The sequence below is a fragment of the Malus domestica genome, chromosome 12 (genome assembly GCF_042453785.1).
Source record: "Malus domestica chromosome 12, GDT2T_hap1".
In the NCBI taxonomy this organism is placed as follows: Eukaryota; Viridiplantae; Streptophyta; class Magnoliopsida; order Rosales; family Rosaceae; genus Malus; species Malus domestica.
Genome location: NC_091672.1, coordinates 31,445,044 through 31,468,061, shown reverse-complemented (window position 1 = coordinate 31,468,061; position 23,018 = coordinate 31,445,044). Strand labels below are relative to the sequence as shown.

General features: G+C 40.8%; 4 protein-coding genes across 8 annotated transcripts; 1 reads left to right on the top strand and 3 right to left on the bottom strand.

Moving 5' to 3' along the window:
* Positions 1-4,878: 4,878 nt before the first annotated feature.
* On the bottom strand, positions 4,879-8,283 carry LOC103451156 (protein kri1-like). 3 transcript variants are annotated; one of them, XR_003767456.2, is made up of 3 exons: positions 6,001-8,277; positions 5,097-5,201; positions 4,879-4,966 (listed from the first exon to the last, which is right to left on the bottom strand). XR_003767456.2 is itself a non-coding variant. In XM_008390593.4 (2 exons), the coding sequence occupies exon 1, from the start codon at positions 8,195-8,197 to the stop codon at positions 6,035-6,037; it is 2,163 nt and encodes a 720-aa protein (XP_008388815.4). In that variant the 5' UTR covers positions 8,198-8,283; the 3' UTR covers positions 4,879-5,201; positions 6,001-6,034. The 3 variants fall into 3 exon arrangements, 2 of the variants coding, with proteins under 2 accessions (XP_008388815.4, XP_028946059.2); XM_008390593.4 differs by having other exon boundaries at positions 4,879-5,201; positions 6,001-8,283; XM_029090226.2 differs by lacking the exon at positions 4,879-4,966 and having other exon boundaries at positions 5,106-5,244.
* Positions 8,284-8,524: 241 nt separating this feature from the next.
* LOC103430524 (glutamine--fructose-6-phosphate aminotransferase [isomerizing] 1-like) lies at positions 8,525-13,365 on the bottom strand. The gene is made up of 11 exons (XM_008368672.4): positions 12,932-13,365; positions 12,000-12,172; positions 11,764-11,875; positions 11,083-11,228; positions 10,809-10,973; positions 10,238-10,589; positions 9,914-10,164; positions 9,720-9,834; positions 9,337-9,592; positions 9,080-9,248; positions 8,525-8,836 (listed from the first exon to the last, which is right to left on the bottom strand). The coding sequence occupies exons 1-11, from the start codon at positions 13,164-13,166 to the stop codon at positions 8,753-8,755; spliced, it is 2,058 nt and encodes a 685-aa protein (XP_008366894.1). The 5' UTR covers positions 13,167-13,365; the 3' UTR covers positions 8,525-8,752.
* Positions 13,366-14,584: 1,219 nt separating this feature from the next.
* On the bottom strand, positions 14,585-16,704 carry LOC103430523 (thioredoxin F-type, chloroplastic-like). Of its 2 annotated transcripts, none has more exons than XM_017330985.3 (3): positions 16,067-16,704; positions 14,977-15,076; positions 14,585-14,885 (listed from the first exon to the last, which is right to left on the bottom strand). In XM_017330985.3, the coding sequence occupies exons 1-3, from the start codon at positions 16,402-16,404 to the stop codon at positions 14,748-14,750; spliced, it is 576 nt and encodes a 191-aa protein (XP_017186474.1). In that variant the 5' UTR covers positions 16,405-16,704; the 3' UTR covers positions 14,585-14,747. The 2 variants fall into 2 exon arrangements, with proteins under 2 accessions (XP_017186474.1, XP_008366893.1); XM_008368671.4 differs by having other exon boundaries at positions 14,585-14,882; positions 16,067-16,692.
* A 973-nt stretch (positions 16,705-17,677) lies between these two features.
* LOC103430522 (aspartic proteinase 36-like) lies at positions 17,678-21,378 on the top strand. Of its 2 annotated transcripts, XM_029090225.2 has the most exons (11): positions 17,678-18,336; positions 19,061-19,190; positions 19,280-19,527; positions 19,708-19,935; positions 20,041-20,206; positions 20,319-20,392; positions 20,516-20,606; positions 20,708-20,783; positions 20,886-20,957; positions 21,052-21,148; positions 21,259-21,378. In XM_029090225.2, exons 1-11 carry the CDS (start codon positions 18,092-18,094, stop codon positions 21,263-21,265), a joined length of 1,434 nt encoding a protein of 477 aa, XP_028946058.1. In that variant the 5' UTR covers positions 17,678-18,091; the 3' UTR covers positions 21,266-21,378. The 2 variants fall into 2 exon arrangements, with proteins under 2 accessions (XP_028946058.1, XP_008366892.2); XM_008368670.4 differs by having other exon boundaries at positions 21,052-21,378.
* The last annotated feature ends 1,640 nt before the right edge of the window (positions 21,379-23,018 follow it).

Sequence of the window (23,018 nt, the reverse complement as noted above, 5' to 3'; positions counted from 1 at the left end):
CGTAATATAGCCGACGTGATCGTCATAATACCGTGCTTGAATCATGTTGGCTTCGAAGGGCTGGCTATCGGCCGGATGAACAGTGACCGATTTGCCGTCCCAAAAGACAAGCACTTGGTACAATGAGGAAGGAATACAACTGGTTTGATGAATCCAATCTCGGCCGAGCAGTGCATTATACTCGGTTTTGGAATCAACCACGAAAAAGGCGGTCATATAGGTGCGACCGGCAATATTCACAGTTAACGGAAGCACACCTTTGGTGTGGGACTTATCGCCGACGAAACTACTCATTGTGATCCCTGACGGAATAAGCTCGTCATTTGAACGGCGTAAGGCCTTCATGATGTTCAGGGGCATGATATTGACAGTAGCTCTACAATCGACAAAAACTTTAGAAACCGGATATCCCTCGATGTGTGCCGTTACATACAATGGCTTTAAATGGTGAAGCTTGGCCGATGATAAACGAGGGAACAATTCGGCCAAAGCGGCCTTTAGACTATCTTCTTTTGCTGTTGACTCGCCTTCAGCAATCGATATAAAATCAACATGGCCAGGTTCCTCGACAACCACATCTCCATCGAGGAAATTTGGTTGAGCCGTGCTTGATTGAAAATCGGCAGGTAATACATGGACCATACTAATTTCCATATTATCCAGGACTGACGGGCCCATTTGGTCGAGACCCTCCTCGTTCGGTTGGTTAGCGACTACGTACTCAGTTGTCGTCAGAGTCGGACAACGAGATTCTTCCGTCCCTTCAATAATGTCACTCGGCGGAGCTGCTTCGGCCACTTGTTGGTCAAGACCTGAACCGCCTCAGGTAAGGTCGAGATTGACAATGAGCTTGGGGTCAAGACCTGAACCTGCTCCTGGTAGTGTAGCCGAGCATCCCTAGTGTCGAGATAAGCATCCAGACGGGCAATACGGGCGATTTCATCGGTCGTAAGGCCGAAGAGAGAAACCGCCGAAAATACTTCAAAGTGATACCGTAAATACTGAAGGTCCTCTAGCGAGAAAGGAAGGTCAGCGACATCGATATCGGTATACGGGTCAACTTCAAATCCAAAGACACATGCTTCTCGTATGTGCTGGAACCTTGCTTTCAATCCTGGATCTGAGGTCTTCTGGATGATCCGCTCAGCATCCGGACAAGTCAAGACAAGATCAATGGTGTCCTGACATGCCTTCGGCAAACCATACAAATCGTTGGCCGAATGTTCCTTATGAAATTCTCGCATATACTCCAAAGACTCCCCAAGGAACGGGGGGTGCAAATTCCGTCGAATTTTGACCAAAGGCTCTTGTATAGCTAGCGGGGATAATTTGCTTTCGGCCTTTTGCCTGAAATGTTCAACACGTGCCTTCATTTCCCCTGGTCGAATGAGAAGTTTGATCTGCTTATCAGCTTCTTCAAACATGGTCTCGACGTCTTGATCGACCAGCCGTTTCCCCTGAGCCAACTCTGTCATAATTGGTGAAGGTGGTCGCTTTTCATTAGTGGCAACTGTATCCTTCGGTCGCCACTTAGGGGCCGAAGTTTCTTGGGCTGCTTGTCGGCGAGCCATGCAATCTATCCGTTGATGCCGGCGTTTCTGAGATTTGGACAACGCAGTGTAAACGCCCTTCGAAGAATGGTATGTATACCAACGTTGATCTCTAGGCTCGGGAGGCTTGAAGGTCTTTTGACTCCGTGATGATCCTGAACTGCTAGAATTACGCTTATAGTAATCATCGTCATAAAATGAAGCATCAAAATCAAGGCGCCGCCTGACCGGGGGTGTATCTTCCATCCGTACTTTAGGACCGAGCCTCTCAAAAACCCCGTGATGGTGGCCTTCATTGGCTACCTTTTGCCAAGTTGCGGCCACAGGCTCCGAAGAAGGCTTCTCCTCTGATTCACTGTCGACCTTCGCTCTACATTTCCTGCACAAAACCGCCGTTCCACTATCTTCATCAGTACTATAATCCATCATAGATTTGACAATAGCGGGTCCCGTTAAAGCCGTAGGTGGTTTATTTGAACGAAAATCGGCCATGAACCGTGGCCGAACATTCTGATTCCGCGGGCGTTGTGTCTCAACCACTTTAGCCTTGCCTTTCCCTTTGTCCTTGGGTAGGTACGCGTCGACCATGTTTACTGTTGCCGTGGGGAATGGATCAGTATCCACACCCATCTTTTTTTCGGGGAATTTCAGTTTGCCATTATCAATCCAGTTTTGAACGTTGTCGCGAAACACGACACAATTGTTTGTCGTATGTTTGCTTGAATTGTGGTATTTGCAATACACCTTCCCTTTAAGCTCTTCGGCCTTAGGAATGTTGTGACCGGGCCGAAGCTTGATAATTCTTGCGGATAACAGTTGGTCGAAGATCGCGTCAGCCTTGGTAATATCAAAAGTATAGACCTTTGATGGTTTCAACACTCCTTCAGCGGCCGAGCGACTTTTGACTTCTCTAGAATCAACCTGAGTTAATGCCTTACAAACGTATGGCTTATCTATCACTATCTCGGCCGCATCCACACTGACGCATTCATCCTCGGTTGACGCATAGCTGACAGTAGGATTTTTGTACAACGTCCCCCGAGATGGCGTTTTCGAAACCTTCTCCTCACGGAGCAAGTAGTCGTACTGTTCAACATGCTGGGCTAATTCATACATGTCCCGAAAGTTTGCCCCCAGGAATTTCTTTTTATATTCGACGTCGAGGCCGTTCAAAGCAAGCCTGACGAATTCGACTTCGGGTAAGGGCACTCGGCACCAATTCCGGGCCGATTTGAACCTAGTGAGATAGTCCATTGGTGATTCATCAGATGCCTGAGCCATCCTTGCTAATGAAGAAACTGACATCTCCATCCCTGGTCGATAAAACTGCTCATGGAACTTCTCGACCAACTCTTCCCAGTTCTGGACGGAATTGGGGGGTAGATTAATGTACCAAGCAAATGCCGAGCCGGTCAATGAGAAGTTGAATAGCCGTAACTTATGAAAGTCACTATTGACATCTCCGCATTGCGCAGTGAAACGAGCCACGTGCTCCAACGAAGATAAAGACGATTCACCGGCAAAAAGACTAAAATCTGGGATCTTGAAACCCTTCGGGTACCCAAACGATTCCACGTAAGCTGGGTACGGATGAATAAACTTAGGAAACTTCGGCCCTTTCTTCATGGCCGAGTCAATCATCCGCTGAACTTCGGTCATATCAACAGGTGTTGCTTCGACCCTCTGGTCGGTCCCGTCTGACCTACTATTCGACCCTCCTCCTTTCTCCAAGTTAATTGGTTTGAGCAGGGCAGGAATAGGCCCAACCGGTACAATCGGTGCCGGGTTGTTTTCTGGTAAACAAGGTTGGCGAAGATCGAAAGGCCTGCTGCCACCAACTTGGCTAACCAGCATTTCGAGCAGCTTGGTTTGCCGATCATTGGCACTAAGTATCGCGTCATGCAGCTTGTCAATGCCTCGACTGAACGTCTGCTCGACTGACCGAGACTGCTCGTCCAGTCGCTTTCGGAGAAACGACCTCGTTGGTGGGTCTGATCCTTCACCACCATCCTCGTCACATTCCTCTATTATCCCTTCATTGAGAACGCACGTGTTTCTGTTAGGGATCTCTAAACCACGGAGTTGACCGCCGAGATTAAGTTCTCTCTCTCGACGAGTCGCGCTCGTGGATTCAGGTGTACCAACGCTAAGGGGATTCTGCGCCTGTGGCACACTCTGTCCTATGCTCTGACTCGGTAAATCGGCTGTCGACTTTCCCATAGCTGTTTTCTTTTTTACCGATCGTGTTTCAATTGGCATGAACTTCGTAGTTTAGCACTGGGTCCCACTGGGCGTGCCAAAATGTTGACCCTAGAAATTACAAAGCCTACGTGGCGCGCAGGCCGAATATATTCTAAGCTAACTACGTCCTTCGGTGATTGCGGGGCGTGCCAACTCGTCGGCCGAGGCTCGACCGAGGAGTAAATTTGATGATGCTGCGTTGGGTCGCGCTACTGACTTCTGCGTCTTGCGATTGCGGCCGAGAAAGGAACGCGTCTCGGCCTCTTGGGTTCTCGAGCCTGAAGACAAGGCTGCTATTTCTTACAAAGTTCACGAACCGAATTCGGCTTACAATGTGCCGAATGTAATAACTGTAACACCTCACCTCGCCGAGAAGGCTAATGAGATGACCTCGACCAACAAGGATTCGAAAACCCTTCTCGACCGAGACTTGGATAGGCAATCGACCGTTCTCGCCGCAGTGCTGTTGATGCCAACGGAAGATACTGCGAGACCGACCGACTCTACGGTGACAGAGCTATCTATGCCGACTTAAGATATCACCGGTTGCTTCCACAGTGCTGTTGATGCCAACGGAAGATGTGTCAGCGAAAAAGGAAAAGAAAAAGATCTCAAGTTGTGAGAATTTGCGCAGGGCAATTTTTGTGTTGATTTTGTGGGGCTTTTCCATTGCTGAATGTCTTGTATTTATAGTAGCAGAACACCGAGCCCGAGTTCCAATCCTATTCGAACTAGGTTTCCCTCTCCGGATTAACATTACCTCGATCAGTCCTATCTCTGCTAGGACTACGAATCTAGTCCTTAACTGAGCCGGATTCGCCTTCTAGTTTTACTGATCTCGTCGAGGGTCCCTATTGTATTAGGACTCGACTTGCATTCTGATTTAACCGACCTAGGCCTAGAAGCCCATGAGCTGAACGCCCCATGACCCTCTCGCCGTACGTCTTCCTGGGCCGAAAGTGATTCCTCCCTCGGCCCAAACTGTTATTTTGGGCCCAAACAGTAGTATAACCAATTCCCATGGTATATTGATGACATGCAGAAAACAAAGAAAAAATGTGCGGAGATCACTTGTCAACACATAAAATAAGAAATATTCAATTTGATTGTAATAGAACACATGAACAAGATTGTACATAAGAAACCCTTGGCATATCGTCCACATTGATAAATAGCTGTATTCAAGAACAGGAAAACAACGATGATTTTAGTTTACTTAGATTTCTAAACCGTAAGTTTACATAAAATGCAAAAACAAAAAGTGACAATCTCAATCGACAAGTCTTCCTTTCAACTTGTTCTCACCTGGTTAGCCTCTGCTATGCTATCAACTCAATAAAACCCTCAATATACTTCGTCTTTGCAAAATTGTAGTCCGTCTTCATGTTATAAATACCAAACAACCACTACCTATGGACATGAGAACCAAATGAGCTAACGTGTATGACTTCAACTGAAATCCAAAAAGAGCATCAGTCTACATAATCCATAACATTGAAGGAGATCACACCGATGCTATGAAATATTTACCACCCACAGACATATGTAAACAAAATTAAAGAATAAGGCATTGTTTTGGCTTAATCTAAAGTGTATGAGACTAAGGCTAAGAATTAACCTAGCTAACAAACAGGAAATCGCAGAAAATGACTAAAAGACCGGTATGGTTTCAATGAACATCACTTGTGCAAAGAAATATTTATGCATCAGAAATGGATGGGCTTCTAGTTCTATACACAACTTTATAAATGACTACGGTTCGCATTAGTACAACTCAATCATGGTGTTCTTCCAGTCTTGCTTTTCCTTTCCTCAAGCATAATAGTACAGATATAAATCTAAGGTGCAACAGTGATAACATTCACCAGAGTTCAGCATGCCATTGCACAATTTCTCCTTTCCACTGCCCTAACCCATTCAATGTTCTCCCTTCCAATGACTAAACCATACAATAGGACATGCCCCCCCTTATAGTATCAGCTTGTATACCTACAACCAATTTTACCCGAAAAAGACTGACTTTGACCTACAAAGAGCTTCCACGCACTAGGGGCAATAACAATTTATTTCCAGCAACCACATCAAAGCATTAAACCAGTACAGAAACATACAATGCAAAAAAGGGAGAGGGGCAAGACAACAACAACAAAAAAAAGAAACAAACACTGTATGATATAAGCTTAAGGTTATAAGTTTGTGAAAGAATTACCTGTCTACTGCTCTGATTTAACAAGTGGTTCAGATCAGTGCTTCCCTTTTTTCTTAGATTTTACAGGTACCACCCCATATGCCATGAGCCTAGAAGCTGGTAATTTTCGTGCAGCTTGGAGACGCCTTCTTCTAGCACTCCTGGATTCTTTTTTATCACCATTTGAGTCCCCTACTTGTTCTTTCCCATGTTCCGGGGCAGCCATTGATGATTGCCCTGCGGCACCCTTTGATAAGCTTGAACCCTTAGCTGCTTCACTTATTCTCAGCTTCTTGCGATTCTTTTTATTACCCACATTTCCTTGTCTGAAAATCTCCTTAGCTTTCTGCTTTATCTCCATTCTCTTGTTGTTTGGTACCTTCCACTCTTTCTCTGTATAAGGGGCAAGCTTCTTTAAAGACACATATTGATTCAACTCCTTTTCATCCATCGCTAATATCTCAGCAGTAGTCAAGCCATATCTATTAGGTTTTATTTTAGCATACTTGAATCTGGTCTTCAAGTCTCCAATTGTATCCTCATAATCCAACTTATAGTATTCATCCATCATCTCCTTCTTAGCTCTCTCCAATAAAGCTAATTTACGCTTTTTCTCTTGTTTATCTTCCTCACTCATTTTTCCTTCCTCTTCCTCTTCCTCTTCATCTTCCTCTTCCTCTTCCACTTCCTCTTCTTCTTCCTCTTCCACTTCCTCTTCCCCTTCCTCTTCCACTTCGTCTTCCTCTTCCTCTTCCTCTTCCTCTTCCTCATGGTCACCAACATTTTCCTTTTTCCGCTTCAAAGCCTTCTCCCTTGCAGCTAAGAACCCGTCACCAGAACCAACAGTATCCCAACCTTTAGGAAGCCCAAGCAACTCATCCTCCCTATCAAAGTCCGGTTTCTCAATCTCATCATCATCCTTGTCCATATCACTATAATGCTCTAAGTCAGCATCCTCTGCCTGATAATACTTCTCACCAAAAGCCTTCTTCATCATCCTATCATACTCTTGTGGATCAAATTCCTTCTCCAACTCCTTTGGATTAAATGTAGACACCTCGCCCTCCTTAAGTCCCGCAATCTCCATTATCTTCTTAACCTTCTCGTCATTCTCCTTCTTCTTCAAATTCTTCAAATGCCTCAACTCCTCCTCCCTCTCCAACCTTGCAATCTCCATCCTCTCCTCCTTGCTCTTCCTCTGCTCCTTCCTCGCCTTGACCTTCTTCCTCACCGACCCCTCAACTTGCCTGGAATGCCCCATAATCCGATCACCTGCATTCTCCTGGAACCTGTGCTCATACTCCTCCTGCCTTTCGATCTCCATCTCATCCTCAGACACCACCTCCAAATCCTCCTCCTTTAACTCGGGATCCTTATCCTCCTTCCATAGCTGATCCTTAAAGAACTTCTTGAGAAACATAGCATTTTCATCAGATTCGGGGAAACACTCATCCAATGCCTTCTCATACTGATCATTATCAACACTATCACCATCATCATCCCCCGCAGCATTCTTATTCTTCTCTATCAAAAACTCACCATCATCATCCTCCTCGGTTGCGGCGGCCTGTAAGAATTCTCTCCTTATCCGCTCTTGCTCTTCGTTGTAGACCTTACTGTTTTTACCAATGTTCTTGTCATCCTCCTCCGCCAGTTCCGGGCCGTCCTCGATCAAATGCTTAGCGTTAACATCTTTCAAGTACATCTTCCTCCTATTCTTCGCCCTTCCCTCTCCCCCTCCTCCATTGTTTCCGATAATTTCAGCTCCATCAGAATTAAACAAAACAACATCTTTGATTTTCAAGATAGGGTCATGCTTTTTCACCTTGAGCAGACCATCCAAAAACTCCAATTCTCTCTTCTTGGAATTGGCGACATGGGCGTAGTCGTCGTCCGATTCAAAATCCGGTTCAGAGTCTGAAGCATCGGAGGGGTCAGCCACGAGGCCTCGCTTCTTCAGTTCCTCATAGCGCTGGAGCTCCTCCCGCTTCTTGTTGTGTTCGTACCTGCGAGCGAAATCTTCATTGATTTTGAGCTGCGGTACGTCGTCGTTCTCGGAGTCGCTGCCGCCGTCAAATAGTTGAAGAACGCCCATATTGTTTCCGCCAAGTATCTGAGTTGCTGCTGCTTCTTTCTTCGACAATTTATTTTTTTGGGGGGGGGGGGGGGGGGGGGGGCTAGGGCGGAGGCGGAGGCGGTGGCTGGGTTCTTTTAGCATTTAGGGTTTCAGGGCGTTCGACTTGACTAGCTTTGCTTCTGCCCGAAACGGACTCCCATAACTTTTTAACGAAAAATTCCCGATACAGTTTAATTTAACGAAATACTATATTTTTATTCTAAAAAATCAATTATAATACTATTTATTTTACCCTTTATTTTATCTTTATCGTTAAAATTCATAGTTTTCAAATTATTTTTAATAGTTTTCCCTTTTTATAAGATCGAAAATTAAAAATTCCACTCGTTTCACTGATTTTTAAAAATTTTGGTATAGATGGAGGTAAAATGAAAATCACTTTTGTTTCTTTTTATACAAGGCATCTAATTCGAAATGCAATTAGGGGCAGGGTGGTTAGCATTGTTCATAGTACCAAAAGATTTACAAAGCCGAAGATGTACAGGCTCAGCAGAGCATCATACATTACCAACAACATACATATATTACAACCTCAGCAAAATAATCTCTCTTAACAAAAGGTCCTAATATTGTTCCTCAGCATAATTTAAAACACACACACAAGCATATTCAGGTGTGTCCATCCATTCAACTTCTTTACTGCGTAGTCACGCTCTTTGCAAGATTCCGAGGCTGATCCACATTGAAACCTCTTAAAACAGTGAGATGGTATGCCAGCAGCTGCACCAGGGAAAGAAAACAAAGATATTACATTTTTGTGGGAGATCCGGACAAGTTCGAATGAAGAAGAACTATCCATCCATCTATCATCTATCTATACAGAGTCACACTATTAATAATAATTATAAAATAAATAAATAAAAAAGTAAATACGGCTTAAGCATTAAAGTCTGGCATGAGAAGCTCCAACCTAAATACTAATGTTATGTGCAATATAAAGCCAGGAGAAAAATGCATAAATACCTGCAATGGAACAATGTTAACTACGGGTTGAAGACAATCCTCAAGCTGAGGAACTTCAATCACTCGACAAGTCCCCCCAGGGCACACTGATGCAGCATCTCCTTTTGAACACATTACTATGAGTCGACCTTTGCGCGCATGAAGCTGCTGAATAACTGACTGCTGCTTACTGTAAATTACCACAGGTCATTAGTAAGAAAATCAGGTACGTTTGCAAAAGCATGCAAGTGTTCCCAACTGTCTGTGACAGGACAAACCTGAAGCAAGCATCACGGGTGGCAATCACAAGTGTAGGGAGAGTTTCATCAACTAAAGCCAAAGGGCCATGTTTCATTTCACCGGCTAGTATTCCTTCGCTGTGCATAAGGGCCACTTCCTTTACCTTCAAAGCACCCTCTAGAGATGTTGCGTAGTTGTATCCTCTCCCAAACACAAGAAGTGACTGCTGAGCTATCAGTTCCTGTGCAAGATCCTTCATCATCCCGTCAAGCTTCAGGACCTCTCTGACTTTGTCTGCACAGAACGTAATGAACAAACCCACAAAGTCATTTTATAATGACTTCTTACAAGTTACTTCTTGGAAAACAATAAAGAAATGCACTGCAGTTGACATGGTAAGAAGAGAAAAGCTGGAACTTACTTGGTAACTCAAATAAACCGTCAATTATAGCCTCTCTTCGTGCTTGATTAGAAATTGTGTCACCTCCTATAGCTAGTGCTAGCATAGCCATCACCACTATTTGACTCGTGTATGCCTATTCAAGATGATGGTAAGACAGTCATATTAAAACACAAAATCACAAAAGCAAGAATAGAATAAAGTAACAAAGTTACCTTGGTGCTAGCCACCCCAATCTCAGCGCCAGCATTTATATGAACACCGCAGTGTGTATTCCTGGCTATAGCACTACCAACAGTATTTGTTATGCCAACGCATAATGCACCATTTTCCAACGCATATTCCAAAGCACTCAGAGTATCTGCTGTTTCACCAGACTGACTGACAAAGACAGCTGTATCTTCTCTGTATATAGGTCCTTGCCGATCCAACAAATCACTAGCAATTTCCATTGTGACAGGAATACCTATAAAGCAGAAAAGAATCAGAACTATTGAAAACAATCGGGAAAGGATTTCTGACAGACAAAAAACACTGACCAGAAAGTTCTTCCAAAATAGGTCTTGCAGCTAAAGCAGCATTGTAGCTTGTACCACAACCGATGAAAACAATTCGCCTGCTTCGCCTAATTGTTTTAAGGTGATCCTTCAGTCCACCTAGGAGAACAGTCTTGGCTTTGCAGGAACCTCCACGTAAAAGTCTCCCCCTCATTGTGGTAGTTAAAGATTCAGGCTGTTCATGAATTTCTTTCTGCATATAATGTTTGTAACTCCCTTTGTTTATTTGTTCAACCTCCATCTCAAGAATGGACAAAGCTCGTTGTACAGATGCAACCCTTGAAAGGCCACCATGCTGTCCTTTATCAAACTTCATGATAGAAACACCTCCATCCTGAAACAATCACCACAATGGAGAAAAACAAAAGAAACTTCTATGAGCACATAGCTCAAGTTTCCAAAGCAATTAAGCACAACTAGCATAGAAACCAGAATCAATAACATCTTGGCCCGGCATGATGTTAGAGTAAGAAAACTAGCTCAAATTTCCCCCAGCATTATGCCAAAATGGATGTGTCCTATTAAAACATAATAAAAGACAATACTCAAGTACCTTCAGATGTACCACTTCACCATCCTCAATCACCAAAACCTTTTTAGTGTGTTCAACTACAGCATTTGCATCACTGGATAAAAAGAGTTCTTTGGGATGTCCACTTTTTGAAAGGAAATTATCATCGTGAAATGCAGATCCACCGCTAGCATTTTCGTTAAATTCCTAACAGAGATTAAGCCAAAAGTGTCAATGAGAAACTGTGGTGGGCACTTGTAATTAGAAGCTTCAAATTAGCTACAACTGTTAAGCATTAATTCCAAATAAAGCATACTCTGACACCAAGGAGCAACGGACTGCCACGCTTGCAAGCAATCAACTCATTTGGATAATGCCGGCTTTTAAAAATCAGGGCATATGCACCTTCAAGATGCCTCATAACCTCAAGCACAACTTGACTAAATGTGATAGTCTGGTCACCTGAAACACAAACATCACACTCTAATATCAGCCTAGACTGTGCTTCAAAGATTTATGTGAAACAGTAAAAAGTATTCCAAGAAACAATACAATAAAAGGAAATACAGTTTATCAGTATTGGCATAACACAATGATTGGCTTTATATACTACCCCCAACAACAGTAAAATGCACTCATCCTAAAATGCACTCATATCCAATGAAAGCACTTTTCCTGCCTTAGCTACTGTGTCTTTTGGGCAAATATGGTAGGAAGATGTGAGCTACAGGGTGATAAAATGCTTCTTGCCTCTAAGAACAATTCATAGGGAAAACCTTTTTAGTATTTCAGTTAATAAGTTCTTTTCTAATTTACAAGCACATAAGACTGTCAAAATATCAGTTCACGAGTTCTGAATCGATAACTGCAAGTAATAATCATATGTACTATATATAAATGTCAATTCAACATTTGCAAATATAAAATTTGAACTCCAAATTGTAAGTTATACTTATGAAGCAAATGTTTAACTACTTCTAATCGTATATAAAGTTACCTTCTCCTTCCTTAGCTTTATCATAAACATATTTGGCAAGCTTTGGAATTACTTCTGTGTCTGTTTCAGATTCAAAGGTGAATCCGTGCCGAACTAGTGATTCCTTTAAGGCCTGAAAAAGTGAACAAGAAGGTAAATCAGCATAAGCCATTGATGATAGAGGCTGTTTAATCTAGAAGCCAAAACAACAATCAAGAGACACGTAACAAGTTTCACTGCAGAAATCTTAAACAAACCTCATAATTAGTGATGACTCCATTGTGAACAACCAAAAATTCATTTCCAGAACCAGAGCTCTGTGGATGGCTGTTCCTTGGAGCTGGCTCTCCATGGGTGGCCCATCGGGTGTGTGCTATTCCAGCATGGTGAGAGAAAGATTCTTCCAAATTTAAATCTGTTTCAGCAACCTCTGGATTTACAAAACCAACGTTAACATTTGATTAGTTTCTCTTAGTTGTGAGAACTTTGCAAAACCCCGAAAGTTGAATTCAAAATCCTATTACCCATATTTATTTATGATTTTAGGGCAATACAATTCGTAGTCCCCATAAGGTTTGTCACAGCATAAGGAAAACGTCAAAGAGACCGATGTTAAAGAAACTACTGCTTGCAAGATATAGAAATCTTTACACAAGAAAGAAAAAGGTCCAAATTCTAAACTTTTTTTATGTGCTCTTTTTTTTTTTTTTTTGCGTTACAATTATCATTCTGTAGGTAAGCTTAAGCTGCCATTGTCTGCTCTATAAACCCCACTCCACTAACAACTTAACCAATCAAAACTTCATCGAACAATGATCACTATTACTGGGTTAACCCGCCAAATTATACCTGACCACTTTAACTGGGTCAATTTTTGTTCAAAAAGAGTTTACCGCTAATTTTCTACACCGTTTTCTCGGCAACCAAACAGAATGTACAAAAATATTATCCCGATTAACAACTTAACAATCAAAACTTCATCGGAAAGGAATGACGCAGAGAAATTCAACCTACGATCATTCTCACTGGTTGACCCGCCAAATTAACCCGGACCACTTTTCTGGGTCAATTTTCGTTCCGAACAAAGTTTCCAGTTAATTTTTTCCGCCATTTTCCCGGCAACCAAAGAGAAAGTTGAAAGAAACAAATAAGGAACAAGAATAGAAAGATTGAGAATGGAAGGAGTTACCTTGGTATACGGATTTGACGAGGGTCTCGATGTTTCCCTCCTGGCGGAAAACGAGGGGGTGAAGCGGGGAAGATTGGGGGGTGTTTGGATCGAAGGAATAAGAATGATCGATGGAAATCCCGGCGGAATCGTATCCCCGGTATTCCAAACGCCTCAGGCCATTGAAAAGCACCTGAAGAATGTAGCGCCTCTCTCTGTTGACGTCGTAATTCAGATACGCAAATATCCCACACATTTCTGATTTCTCTCTCTTCCTCTTCGTCTTCCTCTTCTTCTCCTTCTTCTGCGACTTGTTCTGGGTTTTAGAGAGAGAAAGAGAAGAGGATGGATTAAGAAAAGTTTACCTGTCAAATTTGACCCTTGACTTTCTTTTGGGATTTGAATTTTTAACCGACAAATCTTCTCTATTTGATTGAGACACTGCAGACTCGGCAGAGGCTGGGTGGAGCTATGGGTGTTATATTATAAATATTTGAAGGGTGTTATTGTCTTTCAGCTTTGCATCACTGTGTTAAGGTGGCGTCATTTCATTGGCTTGCAAACATTATACCAAGGCCACCAAGCTTTTTAGGGGTGGGAGTGTAATTGTCGGCGAACATTAGGGCATTTCTATTTCTCTTGTAGTTTTTGCATATGCGAGATTGACCGTTGGTTATGACAGTGTTTTTATTTAATTATACAAGAAACGCATTGTTAATGAGTTCATTGTTATGTAGCATTCAAATCCAACAATATATTGACACGTAACGTTTTTATGTAATTATACCTAGGCCACCAAGCTTTTTAGGGGTGGCAGTGTAATTGTCGGCGAACATTAGGGCATTTATATTTCTCTTGTAGTTTCTTGCATATGTGAGATTGGCTGTTGGTCATGACAGTGCGGTTTTTAACATTTAAGTTTGAATAATGCTCTATCTTCTAAAAGAAACGCGTTGTTAATGAGTTCACTGTTATGTATTCCAATCCAACGATGTATTGACATGTAATGTTTTTATGTAATTATACAAGGTCATGTGCTTAATGAGGAAGGTGTTCTCATTTTTTTTCTCTAGTTTATTTGATTTTAATATATAAATTGCATAAGTTAAAGGAAAATTGAGAGATAAAATCCGAGATTATGAAAATCGGTGGTTGTACCGAATTTTCTCATTTATCATGTTTTTCTTCCCTTTTTCTCTCAATTCGAATCTGGCAATTTTGGGTTGGGTGTGAGTTTCCAACATTCCGGCAACCCCACGGAAGATGCCCCTGTTAGCTGGCTATCATATTTCTATTATGCCTTTTCTTTTCTTTTAAAAGCCTAGACCTAAACTTACGCTTTTAATTTATTTATGGTAAGTTAGGGAGAAATAAGAAGCTTCCACAAATTTTACTATCTTTTAAATGAAAGTTCGAGACTTCCATGATAAGGATTTTCTTGGGTACATTTTAATAAGGATTTTAACTAAACGATTGATAGATTTTTTAGTATATCAGGAACATGGTTTGGTAAGCAGATGGACACTTAAAAAAAAAAATTCTCATTCTCTTCATTGACACTTGGTGTACCAAACCGTATCCTGGTACACAAAAATCTCTCCACCTTTTACCTAAAATCCTTATTATAATGTAGTAATGTACCAAGAAAATCCTCATAATATGAACACCATATGCTATTTCTAAGAAGGCACATTATGGACCTGCTTACATTTCTTCATTCAAATTTCCACTGCAATTTCAAAGAAAACGTCACATGGATACATACAAGTAGAATAATCAGGCCGGCGGATGTTTTTATTTACGTTATAAACAGGTCATGGAGAAAATCTAAGGGGTTTTAGCTCGATCTAACAGCGTCTATAGCAACAACTAAATCATCAAATTTGGCCCCCGTCACTTCTTTTACAACCTTGTTGTCCTTCAAGATCTTGAAAGTTGGCACCACCCTTATCCCAAGCTCCTTCGCCAATGGCTGCTAACAAGAAACAATCACCATTTTAAACGTAAGACATAGCACAGCGACGCGCTTGAGTAAAACAAATTCAACCATGACAGATAGAACCAACCTTATTTTCTTGGTTACAGTCAAGCTTTAAAAATACGACATCAAGGTACTCCTTGGACAAGTCTTGAAATTTTGGAGCCATCACTTTGCAAGGACCGCACCTGCACAGAACAATGGAGTAAGTAATCTTAAATGCGTATTTAGGTGCACGCTGTACTCTTGGTTCTCTTCGTGTGAAAGGCTTGTGCTTGTAGCCTTGTACCATATTAGATGCAGATAACGTCGCTGAGGTTGCATTCAAACAAACCGTTCATGGACTCGTGTACTGCTGATATCATGAATAAAGTTGATAGGAAAGGATCAGTGCTCTTTTAACTCATCTAATTCGTCATAATGACGGGACTGGCGGCAAATAAGAAAAAAATCAACAAACTGGTAGCCTAATTAACCAAGAAGATGACCGGGATCGGTACAAGAATCATAACTGGTTACAATAGTTCATTTCCAAGGGCTTCTCTAATCCAAACAACCTACCTAACCTAGCAAAATAGGATTAATTTCAAAGGATAACTAATGAAAATGCTTGAAAACTTTGAGTTTTAACGATAAAGATAAAATAAAGGGTCAAGTTAATAGTACCAGGTTGACTTTTTAGTGTAAAAATATGATTTTTGGTTAAAGTGAACATTACCAGAAGTTTTTCCTTAAAGTTCCCTACTTTCAAATCACACGTACATGGGAATGATATGGGGACTAGCATCTCAAAAATTTGTAAGAACATATTTACATAAGCAACTTAGAGCAGGACCATACGATTCCAGTTTCCACACAAGAACTTGTCACGATTAAAGTCCACAAACTCAAACAACATTTTTGCTTTTACGTGACATTTTTTGCACAAATAACCATCTGAAACCAAATCTTGAGTTGAAATCAACATTCTGAAATTCCGCTAAAGCAAAATCCTAAACTTTCAAATTCCACTTCCAATTGGTTTAAACTGATAAATTGGCCAAATTTGTCTGAACTTAGCCTAAACATACTTAAATATTCTTGATTTCTTACTTTTCGTTTCCTTTTCTTTTGAATTTATGCTTGGATTTTCTCGGAGACCAATCAGAAAGTTGAAGTATAAGCATAAACAGACATACCATTGGGTATACATATCAAGGACGACGGTCTTGTCGCCGGCTGCCTTGACGATGGGCCAGAAGGTGTCCTTGTCGACCTCCGTGACTTGGCCCACATTCACAGTGGGACCGACAGTGTCCAAGTTCGACCTCACCGTACACTTCCAGGAACCCCTCTTCTTCTTACTCAATCCAATTTCCACCGCCGCACTCTTCCTCTGCGAAAGGAAGCAGCTTCTGCTGGAGCTCGAACTGGCAGTAGAAGAGGAGGAGCAAATGATCGGGTACTTGGCGGCGCATGGTAGGGATTTGGATGCGCCGGCGGAGTGAGGAGAGAGTACGGCTGACTGCAGAGCCATTTTCTGTGATGGAGAAGAGAGGAGAGCCCAGTGAATTAGTTGCAGCCAGAAACTAACAAACGACTATATTACGGAGGAGAGGGGTGAATTTGGAATGACTGATTTGCCCACCGTGTTCGTGGGATTTTATGAGATATCCGCTTTCATTTTCGTCACTTCACCCAACTTTTTGTGTGGATGAAGGCATGGCGATCGTGAGAGTGGAATGACAGCATTGCCCTCTGACGTTTTGGGCTGTTTGTGGGAAGTTGGGGGTATATTCGTCGCTTAGAATAGTTTGTTCAAGCAAAATAACTGAATGACTGAATGCCACCTTTGGCTTTCGGTTTGATGTGGGAAATCTCAGGGTATTTCAGTCAATGTAAGAGTTCAAATTTTGTGGGTTGTTTTAGCAGACTGTAGCGATAGAATGAGTGGTGTGGAGGGGGACGGAGAGCTTTTTGGGACGTCATAGTGATGGGGAGGAAATGATGGTGTCATATTTATATGGGATATTTATTTTGTAATGAGAAACTTAGTGGTGTCAAAGTCATTTGGTTGATCATTTTTCAAGTTGTATGCTTTGCCTTGTCGACATAAATTGAAAAGAAAATAGTTTCCGACATAACTTAACTTTACTTATGTTATGTCTCTTGATTCTTCTTATATTTATTTCAGCCCAAAAGTAAAAAAATAAACATAGATGTGCATGAGAAAAAAATTGTATGTGAAAATCTCACTTCCCATAAAAATAAAAATAAAACTAGTTCTCAAATTCGAATTTACTCTGTAAAACATTAAACCCTAATTGGTTTTGTTCAACCGACATTAAGAAATGAGAAATTTGACGGCTTTCAAGCAACTACAGATCGTTGTCATTTAGCACATTTGGCGGGTAGTAGTAAGAATATATGAGCTAGGCATGTGCGTGAATCATCCAAGCATGGCATAAGCTGATAAGCAGAGTGGTTGGGATCATGGGTTGCGTCGTGATGGGAATAAAGTGATGATGGGCTGTGCGGTTGACTATCTTCATAACTCATAAGACAATGAATTTTTAGGTTACAATTTAGATCGAGAGAGAGAGAGAGAGAGACGAGGAGGGGCCTAAAGCAAATGATTTAGGGTGTCCCTCCAAATTCCAAAACCAAAACCGAAGAAAATCCAGAATAAACAGGAAACAGAAATCCGCGTAATTAAAGATAAACTAAAAGAAAAACATTAAACACAAAACAGACAACATACCAGAAAATCGACAACGAAACCAAAATACCAAATGTGAAATGACGACAAAAAAAGTAAGACAACTACAAAGGTCGACGTTGTTTACTATTTGGGAAAGACGTGTCCTTCGCCGTTGGAAACCCCCAACAATCTCGTTCATCCTCTCTCTCTCTCTCTCTCTCTCTCTCTCTCTCTCTGTGTTTTTCTTGGCTGTATAATCCCGCTGTTTATACAGCATATGCTTTTTCTCCCCCTCTCCCCACAGGGCCACCAACCTTGTTGCCTGCTCTTTTTCTCCAGCCAACTCGGTCATGATTTTCCCACAAAACCCACATTTCTAAGCAATTATTCCAAAAACTCGGGTTTGTCTGGAAAAGGGTGGCTGTTGTCTGTCGGGTCCGATCCAAACAAATTTTTTTCTTTCAAAGATTGAATCTTCGAGTTGTTTTCAATCTGGGTTTGGTTAAGTGACAAAATTTTCGAAATGGCGGCAACAGCAAGGACAAGGGTGGCCGTGTTGGTTGGTTTTGTGGTTTTGTTCGCATTGGCATTAAATGTGTCGGGTAACATGGTGTTTCCGGTGAGCCATAAGTTCAAGGGTGCTGGGAAGCAAGTGTCTTTGAGTGCATGGAAAGAGCATGATGCTCGCCGTCACCAGAGGCTTCTCGCCGGCTCAGACTCCGCTATCGATTTGCAATTAGGTGGCAATGGCCATCCTTCTGAAGCCGGGTGCGTAATTGCTTTCCTCCAACCACAATTGATTCCATATCTTCTGAAAACAAACGAAAATATCAAATTTCATTAGTTAGTAATGCTAAATTGCTAAGGGAAATGTTGACAAATTAAGGCAATCTCTCTACTTTTGATGTTATATAATCTACTTGCTTAACTTAATATGCAATTGTATCCTCCGCTATTACTACAATTCGATACCTAATTATTATTGTTGTGACTTAACCTAAATCCTCTGTTACAGTATTAAAATATATTTGTATTCAAAGTTTAATATTTATTTTGTCCAAAAAAAGTTTAATATTTATAACCAACTCCCCTTTCCATGTAATGGGAGTTGGGAGCTTTGGTAAATTAAGGTTAGAACTTACAACCTATTTGTCTCAATTAAAGATTTCTCGTCTCTTTTTTCCTCCTTTTGAAAATAATAATAATAATAATAATAATAATAATAATCTGTTCTTGCAGTTTGCTAACCTGTTTTTAGGTTTAAGGTTAAATTTTGGATTGAATTTCACCTGTTATATTGAAGTGAGAATGTTTTTGAATTGGGTTTTATTAGTTTGTTTTGTAGGTTGCATCACGTGTACTTATGTAGTCATAGTTTTCAGTTGGGTGCAATTTAAGTTTTGTGATACTTACAGATTGCATTTACAATTTTGCGTTGCATGTTGGATGCTTATATAATATTGGTTTACATGTTATGTTTTGCCGGATTTAGGCTCTACATTGCGAAAATCGGACTTGGCTCCCCTTCAAAGGACTTTCATGTGCAAGTTGATACCGGAAGTGACGTTTTATGGGTGAATTGTGCAGAGTGCAGCAATTGTCCTACTAAAAGTAATCTTGGTGTACGTTTGCCTCTTCCATTGCCTTCTTTTTTCGCCCTAGCCACTTGATGATCGCCACAACACTTATCGTTATAGTTATTGTGATACAGTTTAAGCTGACAATGTACGATCCGAAGAGCTCTTCAACTTCAAGCAAGGTTACGTGTGATCAAGAGTTCTGCACTTCCTCATTCAAAGGTAAACTTTCTGATTGCAAGGCAGATATGCTTTGCAATTATAGTATCTCGTACGGAGATGGAAGCACAACTGCTGGTTACTATGTCAAGGACAATATCCAACTTGATAAAGTCACTGGAAACCATCAAACAACCTCAACAAATGGAACCATAGTATTCGGGTGAGTTTTGCGCAATGGTCATACTGATACTAGCATAAATATGAGATAAAAACTAGATTACTTTCAGTGTCTTTTTTGTTGCTTCCCGTTGTCTGTTTGAGGTTGGCTTACTTTGAGTTTGTATAATTCATTATTGATATGCTCTTGCTGTGTTATTAAGCTAAATCTCTTGTGGAATAGGTGTGGAGCTAAACAATCTGGGAATCTTGGTAAATCTCCCGGAGCAGTTGATGGAATACTTGGTTTTGGACAGGCAAATGCATCCGTGATCTCGCAGCTATCTTCTTCTGGAAAGGTGAAAAAAGAATTCGCACACTGCTTGGATAACGTGAAAGGTGGTGGAATCTGGGCAATTGGGGAAGTGGTGGAACCAAAAGTGAAAAACACAACTCCGCTGATACCAAATCTGTATGTCACACGATCTCAGAATCCTTCGTAGTACTTCATTGCAAAATATGCTGTAATTAGCTTATGAAATTTGTGATTATTTACTTTTATTGGATATGATCTCAGGCCACATTACACTGTTACGGTGAAGTCCATTGAGGTGGGTGGCGATGTTGTAGATCTTCCAACAGATTTATTTGGCCTTTTTGAAGACCGGAACGGGGCAGTAATTGACAGTGGAACAACCTTGGCTTATCTTGCGCCGGAGGTTTATGAACCTTTTATGAAAAAGGTGGTCACAGAAGCTCTTTAACTCCCTTCATTTGGATTTTGTTGTCTAAATGACTACATTGCTTCCTTTTTTGGTTGAAAAACCTCACATTGTTATTTTGTTGGTAAATCAGATATATGCTCGACAGTCTGGATTGAAAAAACATATTATTGACAAGCAGTTTACATGTTTTGAGTATTCCGGAAAGTAAGCTGTTTCATCTTAGCTATTGAATTTGTTGATTAACTTGAGCAAATCATGTGAATATACGTAGAGGAGCGACGCTTGTTGAAACCTAACTTTACTTTTCCTTGTGCGTTTTTCATGCAGTGTAGACGATGGGTTTCCCGCTGTGAAGTTTAATTTTAAGAATTCTGTGGTGTTGACTGCATATCCTCATGAGTATCTGTTCCGGTTAAAGGCAAGTGTTTTAGATTCTCGAACAAAAGTAAATTACCTTGACCTTGTTCCATGAGTTGTTGACTAATTTAGATTTTACATTTATCATGACATTGTACACAGGATGATGTCTGGTGTTCTGGTTGGCAACCCAACTCCATGAAATCTAAAGGCGGAAAGTCCATGACTATTCTGGGAGGTAGGGTTTGAATCACAAGCCAGGAAAACAAATATTTATTAGTTGGTTTATTCACGCGAATTGAATCCTACGTCAAATATTGTAATTGTTCCGACTTTGCAGATTTGGTACTTTCGAATAAGCTAGTCTTGTATGATATCGAAAACCAGGCCATTGGGTGGACTGACTACAACTGTGAGTAGCGTTCCATTCAGTGTTTGATTTGTTACAGTGTTTCGTTTTATGTTGCATTTTATTCTTATGACTTTTTCGGTTTGTCGTGATTTAGGCACTTCAAGTATCAAACTGAAGGATGAGAAGTCAGCGCAGGCGTTCTCGGTCGGTGCCCACAATTTTTCTTCAGCTTCGGGTCCGATAATCGGAAGGTTATTGGCATTCTTCTTGTTAGTGATTTCCATGCTGCAAATATTGGCTTAATTCAACAACAAGTGTCACAGCAGCCCTTTCATTCCTTGCCCTTCATCTGTCTTTCCAGGTGGTGATGGTTTTTGTCCACCCTTGTTCGACCTCTTTATTTTTATCTATTTTTCTCGGATGAGCTTGTATGCGATCTGCAATTAATTGAACCTCATTGTCCTCGGAAATTCGTTAACAACTCTTGGTGTTGGGCTGATATCTCTGAAGGAGTCAGTGCATGGCTTTGATTAGAGCATGAGAGTGGGATGAGCAGCAAGCTGACGTAGCACGAAGTTAACAAAAATTACAAGCGTAAACCTTTGAAGAATGATAATCTGGAATCCACCAGTTTTGGAGAGTAATCCCAAAGAATGATTGATTAATTGATGATTGAATGAAAAGATTATTACAGTGGGTAACAAACATAGCTTAAATAAACCATTTATTCCCCTTGGACAATTCAAAAGCCTTAGAAAATTAAAACAAAAATAAATGACATAAATCAGACGGAAACCAAAACGTCTGATTTTTATTATAGAAATTAAAACGCAATTTTAAAAGCCAAAACGATTGTTTCTGGCCTTAAACTTGACGGTCTCATGGTTTGGCCCACAATTCTCTTCAAAATCGTCATATTATACGCCCAGTTATGACATAAGAATATTTATGCCACGTCAGAAAAATATGGGCCCCACACTTACCACATCAGCATTTAACAGAAAAGTTAACGAATGGTTGACATTGCAACGAATTCGTAAGTTGAGATATGAAATTGCAATGTTTAAAAGATGAGATATGAGATTGTGAAACCCATAGTTGAGTAGTTTTAAGTAATTTACCCTTTTGGGTTTTTGTATATATTAAATTTGAAAACCTATCTTCAAAATTCATACAATCCATCCAAGAACATAAGAAGAGGTTCAACAATAACATTTGTACAAGTCAATCCAATATTATTTTGTCTCAATTAGATAAGCTATTTCAAATGCTCCAGAAGAATCACCGAAAATTAAAACATGGAGGAAGTCATGATACCAAATCAGTATGTTACACAATCTCGGAATCCTTTGTGGTACTCAACTTCATTAAAAAATATGCTGTAATTGGCTTATGAAATTTGAAAACATTTAATTTTATTGAATATGATATCAGGCCACATTACACTGTTATATGAAGTCCATTGAGGTGGGTGGCGATGTTTTAAATCTTCCCACAGATTTATTTGGCCTTTTCGAAGACTGGAACAGAGGAGTAATCGACAGTGGAACAACCTGGGCTTATCTTGCGGCAGAGGTTTATGAACCTTTTATGAAAAAGGTGGTCACTGAAGTCTTTAACTCTCTTCATTTGGATTTTGTTGTCTAAATAACTACATTGCTTCCTGTTTTGGTTGAAAAACCTGACATTGTTATTTTGTTGGTAAATCAGATATATGCTCGACAGTGTGGATGGAAAAAACATACTGTTGACGAGCAGTTTACATGTTTTGAGTATTCCGGAAAGTAAGCACAATCATCTTAGCTATTACATTTGCTAATTAACTTGATGGAAGCATGTGAATGTACGAAGAGCAGTGATGCTTGTTGAAACCTGAAGTTACTCTTCCTTGTGCAAGTGTTGATGGTGGAATTCTGGTTTTGAAGTTTAATTTTAAGAATTCTGCGGTGTTGACTGCATATCCTCATGAGTGTCTGTTCCGGAAAAAAGGCAAGTGTTTTAGATTCTCGAACAAAAGTAAATCACCTTGACCTTGTTCCATGAGTTGTTGACTACTATACATTTTTGTCATGACATTATACACAGGATGGGTGTGTCTGGTGTTCTGGTTGGCAACCCAAG